Source organism: Sinocyclocheilus rhinocerous, unplaced genomic scaffold, assembly GCF_001515625.1.
Source record: "Sinocyclocheilus rhinocerous isolate Xijiao unplaced genomic scaffold, SAMN03320098_v1.1 scaffold508, whole genome shotgun sequence".
Lineage (NCBI taxonomy): Eukaryota > Metazoa > Chordata > Actinopteri > Cypriniformes > Cyprinidae > Sinocyclocheilus > Sinocyclocheilus rhinocerous.
In genome coordinates this window covers 448730-458016 of record NW_015650695.1, presented here as the reverse complement: position 1 = coordinate 458016, position 9287 = coordinate 448730, and the positions used below count along the sequence as shown (strand labels likewise).

The 9287-nt window shown below is 37.1% G+C and overlaps 1 protein-coding gene across 1 annotated transcript; it reads right to left on the bottom strand.

Annotated features, from left to right (window-relative positions):
• Positions 1-5: 5 nt before the first annotated feature.
• Positions 6-7572, bottom strand: LOC107712221 (eukaryotic translation initiation factor 5B-like; the record flags this gene model as incomplete). The annotated part of the gene is given in 11 exon segments (XM_016517387.1): positions 6-92; positions 222-404; positions 512-643; positions 721-862; positions 1190-1289; positions 1399-1467; positions 2099-2630; positions 2769-2844; positions 4282-4401; positions 7374-7450; positions 7453-7572. Coding segments are annotated over 11 exon segments (1638 nt in total), but the record flags the coding sequence as incomplete, so codon positions are not given.
• Between the last annotated feature and the right edge of the window lie 1715 nt (positions 7573-9287).

Here is a 9287-nt window from a genome sequence, read left to right as displayed (position 1 = left end):
ACACCGGGGACGATAATAGTCTCACCCTCCCGTAGACAACCGTTGATCAGGATGACGTCTATCGTCGTACCCATTCCAGGAAGAGCTTTTACCTAAGATATAGAAGATGGACAGCAGAGGTTATATTACAGTTGGGCTCCATGGGAAGAAAAAAAGCAAACTATTGTGATTAAACATACCAAACCAGACTGTCACGATTTGTTAGCAGGAACTCATTTTACCTCCATGACCTGTGCTCGAAGTTCATCACAATGAGCCAGGCGGCGGGCCAGCATGGTCTGAGTGAGCTCCACCAGCAGGGCGATGAGGTTCCCTATCCCATCACCCGAGTGGGCCGAGGTGGGAACCAGGGACACAAATGTACGAGGGTCTTTGTTCTCGTAGAACAGGGCAGCGTTAAGTCCCTGAAGGTTGAACAAGACAGCACTTGTATGTAAAACTCAACAGGAGACATTTGCAGCTCAACAGCAAATGGGACTGTACTGTACTGTACAAGACGATGACAACAGACCTGCTGCGCAAACTCCACGATGACAGCTTTAGCCCTCTCATCTAACTCATCCTTGGTGTTTTTCTTCTGCTTCTTCAGTGTGGCCACCACGTCTGTGTCTGGACTCTTCTTCCAGTCGTACAGACGGTCAATCTGAGAAAGAAACACATTAGTATTTAAATACTTGCTGCAATCATCAGTATGAGCATTCGGTAGTCAGTATCTGGTACCTTGTTAAGTGCTACTACGAAGGGGCATTTCTTCTCCTTCAGCAGGTTGATGGATTCGATCGTCTGTGGCTCTAAACCGTGCATGATATCCACCACCAGGATGGAGATGTCACACAGAGAACTACCCCTGTTCCTCAGATTACTGAAGGGTGGAGAAGAGTGCCATTAAACATACAAACAAGCTTAAAAAGCCATGGCTTAGTGCTTGACTGATATGGGTTTTCTACAGTATCGACACATTTTAAAAACTTTATAACAGCAAATTAACATTTAATATTAATTTCCATATAAAAACAAATAAATAACCATTAATAACAATTAGCAATTTTTGCAATTGGTAAGATTTTTTCAATAAGTCTCTTATGCTTAACCAAGGCTGCATTTATTTGATCAAAAATACAGTAAACCAGTAATATTCTGAAATATTACAATTTAAAATAACTTTTCAAACATTGCTTCAACATTTTAAAAATCATCCTCTTCTTCCTCACTGCCGTTCTCTTGGTCTTCAGCAGGTTCTTGTGTTGCCGGAGTAGTTCCCTTCACCTCGATGTGAACCTTCTTCATCTCTGTGAACACACAAATGTCAAATTAATCAGCACTCACAACAAACCACCACCAAATGACTTCTTGATTTTAAAAGACATGTATCCGTGGGAAAGCATGCTTTACACCCACTTTTCTCCTCATCGCTAGCCATGGCCTCCCAATCGTCCAGATCAGCAGCCTCCGCTTTTGGCTCCTTAACTGTTGCAATGAAAATGTCAGCTATTATCCTTGTTTACAGCCACAAATCATGAACAGACAAATCCTTATCCATGATTAGCTTTACAAGTCTATAAAAGTATTTTCACTTATTTACTTTTTTTGACAATAAGCCATTCAATTTGTAGGGCCCTATTATTTAGGTGATGCAGAAAACGTGGCCAGAATTGTGGAATTCAGGAATTAAAATGGAATTTAGTGTATTGTGTGCAATGTCACAGAATAGGATAATTTTTGGATTAATAAATCAAAAGTAGAGCTAAGATTAAAATGAATCAAATTCAAATTGACATTAGTAATTAAACCGCAAATCAGCATGTCAAAAATTACAACAGATCGCCAAAATAAATCTTGAAATTATGATAGAAATATTACTATTGTACAGTAAATGAACTTTTATAAGTAGTAGCAATAGTAATAGCAATAAAAATAAGCAACACTTATTTTTAATATGTATTTACACATAAATTTTTGTTGTGCAGCATTGTATATGACAAACTAATGACTAAAGTTTCCTAATGGCTCAATTGTAATTACGATGTTAACATGGAAAGCCAGAAAAAAATAAAACGCATTTGAAAGGAACCTAAATTTGAGAAATTAAAGTAATTACCTTGCTCTGCTTCAGGTTTGTCCACTTCCATCTCTGTTGTGATTGGCTGAGGTGTCTCTGATGTGGGTGATGCCACTTCTGAAGTTTCTAATATAAGCCATGAAAATGTTAGGATGTCTTTAACCATCCTTGACAACCACAGGTCTGGTTTGGCTTTACTTTTCTTCTTGCGTGCGGCTTGAGAATCATCGTCTGATTCATCATTGTCACCCGCTCCTCCACCCTTCTTCGCACCACCATCTTCATCGTCCTCCGAGTCAGCCGAACCCTTTCGGCCACCTTTCTTTTTAGCCGTAGGTTTCTGCCGTGACCGCGAGCCCTCATCCTCAGAGTCTGAAGCAGCACCAGCAGGAGCGGGAGCCGCCACCGTCTCGGTGTCTTTCGCCCTGCGCTCGTTTTCCATGTTGTTCTGACCCTGATCTTCATCACCTTCCTCATCCTCCAGATTTGCCTTTTTACCCTTCTTGGCCTTCTTCTTGTACGCTTTACTCAGAGCGGGCTCAGGTTCAGCGTCCACTGCTGAATCGGATTTCTAAGACAGAAACACATGGAGAAATTGCTGTCAATGGCACATGACTCAGCTTGTAAAATCTGCACTATCAGAAGAGAGAGCAAAACAAAAGACAATGCATGCTGAATGTGATTATCAGTTTGTGTTAATGAAGAATACCTTTTCCTCTTCTTTAGATTTTCCTCCTTGGTTTTCTAATGACAGTGTCTCCAGTTCTTTCTGGATGTCATCCTCACTGCAAGTAAAAGAGTTCATCATTAATTCCCAAACACTTACATTCATGTTCAAAAGTTTAGGGTCAGTAAGATTAATTTAATTAATCAATAGTAGTGCTGCCAAACGATTAATCGCGATTAATCGCATCCAACATAAAAGTTTTTGTTTACATAATATATATGTGTGCACTGTGTATATTTATTATGTATATATAAATACACACACATGCATGTATATATTTCAGAAAAATATGTTATTTTTTATATATTAAATAGATTTATTTATAATATAAATTATATGAATATAAATATAGACATGTAAATACATGTACATATTTTCGAAGTATATACTGTATGTTTGTGTATTTATATATACTTAATAAACATACACAGTATACACACATATATTATGCAAACAAAAACTTATTTTGGATGCGATTAATCGTTTGACAGCACTAATCAATAGTTTTAGCCCACAAGGATGTATTAAACGTGGTGCTGTCAAACGATTAATCGCAATTAATCGCATCCAATAAATATACACAGTACACACGCATATATTATGTAAACAAAAACTTTTATTTTGGATGCGATTAATCGTTTGACAGCACTAATTAAACTACTTAAAAGTGACAGTGAACACAGTTATAATGTTACAAAAAACTCTATAAAAAGGCTGTCCTTTTGGACCTTTTATTCATTAAAGAATCCTGAGAAAAATGTGTCAGTTTCCACAAAAATATAGCTAAAGCAGCACAACTGCTTAAAACATTGATAATAATAAAAAATAATAATAAAGATTAAAAATCTTATTTAAAAATCTTAAAAATTAAAAAAAAGATTAAAAATAATAATATTGACACCTTCAATACCACGACTGAGGTGCCCTTGAGCAAGGCACCGAACCCCCAACTACTCCCGGGCGCCGCAGCAAAAAATGGCTGCCCACTGCTCCGGGTGTGTGTTCACGGTGTGTGTGTGTTCACTGCTGTGTGTGTGCACTTTGGATGGGATAAATGCAACAACTGCTTAAAACATTGATAATAATAAAAATAAAAATAATAATAATAATAACAATAATAATAATAAAGAAATGTGTCTTGAGTAGCAAATCAGCATACTTAAATGTTTCTTGTAGGATCATGTGACACTGGAGACTGGAGTAATGATGCTAAAAATTCAGCTTTGAATCACAGAGATAAATTACATTTTAAAATATATTACAGTATATTAAAAATAGTTATTTTGAGTAGTAACAATATTACAGTTTTTTTCCTGTATTTTTGATCAAATAATTGCAGCTTTGATGAGCATAAGAGACTTCTTTCAAAAAATCTTTAAAAAATTTTTTTTTCAATCTTACCGACCCGATTTTTGAGCAGCACTGTATAGAAAGAGAAAATCTCTTTTAAGCTTATGAACTGTGTCAGTGTTGGAGGAAAGAGGTGAAGACCTACTCAAAGTCATCTTTCTTTCCTTTCTTTTTCTTGCTCTTTGATTTGCTCTGCTCCTTGCCTGCTCCTGCTCCTTCAATTTCAGCTGCAAGCGCGTCGATGTCAACTCCGTCGTCTTTGGCACTATGAAAAGCAGAAAAGAATACATTACATTTTTCACTACTGAACTTTTTTAAAAACGTATTTGCCATATTGCAATCACTACACTGTGCAAACGTGTGCGCGTTGCGCATGGTTAGCTTGCTTTAAAATTATGTTTTTTATTCATACACGAGGGTCTGCATACAGTGCGCATGGACGCAAATTACGTCTCCAAAATAGTACGCGCGTACTTGTATAATGTATAACGAGTGGTTCCCTGCATTATTTTAGGAAAAAGTTTTATGATTACAGTATTGAGCTGCTGCAATGGAGCAGCTCTAATGCGCCATTAAAATGAACAGTGAAAGTAACAAACGCTTATACAATAAATTTTAACGGGTGTAATTAAGTGTGGAAATAACTGAAGGAAATATCTGTTTGCTAAATGAAGCCAACTAACATGATTCATATTATTATTATTACTATTATTTTGTTTCTGTTTAAAAAAATTACAAATGCTGTGAAAATCCAGGTATCGGCGAGTACCAAAAATGAAAGTATCGGTATCGGACTTGCAAACGTGTGCGCGTTGCGCATGGTTAGCTTGCTTTAAAATTATGTTTTTTATTCATACACGAGGGTCTGCATACAGTGCGCATGGACGCAAATTACGTCTCCAAAATAGTACGCGCGTACTTGTATAATGTATAACGAGTGGTTCCCTGCATTATTTTAGGAAAAAGTTTTATGATTACAGTATTGAGCTGCTGCAATGGAGCAGCTCTAATGCGCCATTAAAATGAACAGTGAAAGTAACAAACGCTTATACAATAAATTTTAACGGGTGTAATTAAGTGTGGAAATAACTGAAGGAAATATCTGTTTGCTAAATGAAGCCAACTAACATGATGATTCTTATTATTATTTTGCCCTGTACCCAATATTTGTAAAAAATGACAAATGCTGTGAAAATACAGGTATCGCTATCGGCGAGTACCAAAAAATGAAAGTATCGGTATCGGACTCGTTCTAAAAAAGGTGGTATCGGTGCATCCCTAGCTTTGAGAAAGCAAATACATATGTACTCAAAAAAAAAAAAATTTTGATGAAATGTACTTAACATACAGGTGCATCTCAATAAATTAACTTTTCCACGACATTCTAATTTATTGAAATGCACCTGTACATGTGCAGAGCAGTAAAAAAATTAACCTGAGAAAACACAGACCACCAGAAATGATTAACTAAGCAACCGGCCAGGAAAACACTCACCTGTTACCAGAGATTTAGAAACAACAACAGGATGTCCAGACCATTACTGACTAATCGTGACATTTTCAGTAAAAGTACTTCCATTATACACTAGTGGTGTAAGATAATACATTTTTATTACAAACTAGCAAAAAAAACAGCATTACACCAACAGCACAGATGCATATTACACACCTGAACACCACTCTAGCACACAGCAATATTTGCAACAATACATACACAAAAACTGATAATATTAAACACCTGAACTCAAATACCTTACCAATCAAGTCAAACACAGCAATGATGAGGAAGTGAACTTGTGCTGCTTATATAGTGGAGCCTAAAGCCCTCATTGCATGCTTGTTGCATCAGAAAGGGAAAATCACAGTCATCGCGGGGCAGATCTCTCACACACATAAACCTGCTGCCCTCACCAAACACAGAGCAGGTGATGAAACTCCAGTTAATGGAAAGATGGGCAAATGACTTGAATGAATGGAGAAGAGATGGAGGCATGTTTAATAAAAGTTAAAATATGTTTTAGCAGACCACAGTTCTTTGACGCAATGCAAAGGGCAGCAATGGTCTTTAAGTAACAGGTAATCTTGTTTTGATGCTACTCTCGATAATTAATGGCTGGATCGCATGACATCTTTTGAGATTACTGGAACAGGAAATGACATGGCAACCAGCACTTAAGGGTTAGCACAGGTTAACACTCTCATTAAGATGGTAATCAACTTAACCACCTCCCACAAGGCCAAAAGACCAAGAATCTGCTCAGCATCAGACCCAGACAAATTTAGCCATTCAAGCGACTGAGTTCAGAGAGGGAAAGGAAAACAGGTCCAGGTGAAACTGCTGCTGTCCCACATTGGCCAGTATTACAGCAAAACCTTAAATTCAACCTAATAAACTAAAAACAAACCAAGGCTTGCAGAAGTTTAGTTAAAAATTTAACTAAACGACTGGAACATAAAAGCAGACAATCAATCACTTTCAAGGTACAGATTTTATATAACAATTATAATTAGGTATTGAATAACTTAATCGAATCTGAAACAGATCAAAAACAAGGGAAAAATGATTCGCCAAAATCACTATGCCAAGTTTTACTCTTGCCAAAAGAAAGTATTTATATATGGATAATATATATGTACATACACACACATACATATAGTTTCTACATGACCAAAGGTCGATGGCATCCCACAGAAGAGCGTTTCACTGAAGACAATGCGCCGAGCAGCACAATGGAAACGGATGAGGTTGCACTGCCAGGCGAGAAATCAGATACCGCGTGTAATACACAAAAGCCACTGCCCTTAAAAACCAGGGTCTTCTGTGTTCGGACAGCGTCTGATATCAGAGCAGATGTGACGTACAACTAATCTAACACTAACACAGCTGCTGGATCTAGACTCAGGGGGACTAGCAAGACCTGCTGTTTCTCATTTTAAAGCCACCAACGTGACAAATACGCAACGCTCACAATAAATTACCCAGCCAGCTGGTGTCTAGACGTGCATCTTTGCATGTCAGTGATCCCCTGATGATATTGCTCTGGTTAAACGGTCAGTAGTATCGTAATGAGGAAGACAGGCCTAGTTACAGCGGCACATGAACTCATGTCCATCAGAAGCTAGCCAGGTGGCTAACAGTGTGTCTCCTCACATATTAACCGGTCAAGATTATAAACAGCACGGTCTTTCTGCTGTTAACACAGTCCGTGTTGCGCATTCCCCAGTGTCCTAACTTACCCGTCATCTCCCTTACTTTTCTGTTTCTTCCCCATTATGTCTGTATGGCTGTAACCTCCTCGTTGCGGTGCCGTGTAGTCGGTGTTAGCACTTCAAGTTAGTCGTGCTCGCATTGCGCATGCGCACTTGACAATGAGTAATAGCGCACCGCGGCCTCAGCGCAGACCTTTAGCGCACATGGATAGTCTACTACTCTATAAAGTTACATATATAAAGAGAAAGGATGCCGTTTGAATGCCATTTCGGGATATTTGAGTGAAATATAATATCGTTCCTATTGCTTCTTTTTAAATAAACCGCACAAACGACAAAGAAAGAGCATATATTTCTTACAAACATGAAATAGGCCATCCATATTAAATACTAGTCCGTGTTAAACTTTTAGCGCTCTTACGTCAGGAAGAGCGCGACAAGAGCGCTGCGCATAGCAAACGTGTCATCAGCTAAAAACCATACAATACATATTTAAAAAAAATAAAATAAAATAAAATAAAAATAAAAAAAAATATTTTAAATAAATTTGTACACACACATACAAGTATGTATATAATCATTTACATATGAGACCCTGGACCACAAAGCCAGGCCTAAGGGTCAATTTTTTGAAATGGAGATTTATACATCTTCTGAATAAATAAGCTTCCCATTGATGTATGGTTTGTTAGGACAAATATAGGACAATATATATGAGATATAACTACTTGAAAATCTGGAATCTGAGGGTGCAAAAAAAATCTAAATATTGAGTAAATCACCTTTAAAGTAGTCCAAATGAAGTCCTTAGCCATGCATATTACTAATCACAAATTAAGTTTTGCTATATTTACAGTAGAAAATTTACAAAATATCTTCATGGAACATGATCTTTACTTAATATCCTAATGATTTTTGGCATAAAAGAAAAATCGATGAGTTTGACCCATACAATGTATTGCTGGCCATTTCTACAAACATACAGGGGTCACATATTCAATCTAGATAGATAGATAGATATCAATTTTGAGGGATATTAATATATATTAATATAATATTATTCATAATATAACACAATATATTTACACTGTGTTCCAAATTATTATGCAAGTGACATATCAATAGGATTTCAGTACAATAAAGAGTAAGATTTTTGTTTGTGTTGTTTTTCACATCTTTTTAGATATATTTTAGGTATCAATCTCAGACAGGTTTGTTCAATAGTTTGCCAGGTCTTCTTAGGTAAATGGAACGCCGGGACACAGGGCATCACAATATGGTATGGGGCGTAACATTTCTGTCACACGCTTGAGGTATTCGGCCAATCACAGCACACCTCGCTTTTCAGAACGATGAGCTTTGTAAAAATCGACGAGTTTCAGAAAGGCGGGGCATAGAGGAGCAACAATAATGTACATTATGTGGGAAATAATGTTTTTTTTTTAACCTTAAACCGCATAAACACATTGCATTACACCAAATACACAACATAATGTACATTGCAACATCATATGACCCCTTTAAAGAGGTTGTTCCACATTAAGCAAGTCACAGTTCTCATGCAATATGGTAAGGAAGAAAGATCTTTCTGAAGATGAAAAGTATGAAACAATGCAATGTCTTGCAAAAGGCATCAAAACAAACAATATTTTGCAAAAAGCAAATAGAAATTATTGAACTGTCAAAAGACTTGTGAGTGACTTAGAACACAGAAGATCTTTGTCCGATAAAGATTTATCAAGGAAAGTTTCTGTCAAACAAATGAACTGTATTGTAATGCCAGCTGTAAAAAAGCCACTGCTGAGCAGCAAACAGGTGTTTGAAGCTACTGGAGTCTCAAGATCCTCTCCATGCAGACTGGCAGTTGTGTAAAGCTGCGTTTCAGTCACTGCTAACCAAACCTCACAAAGAGAAACCTGCACAGTGGCTGTAGAAACACAT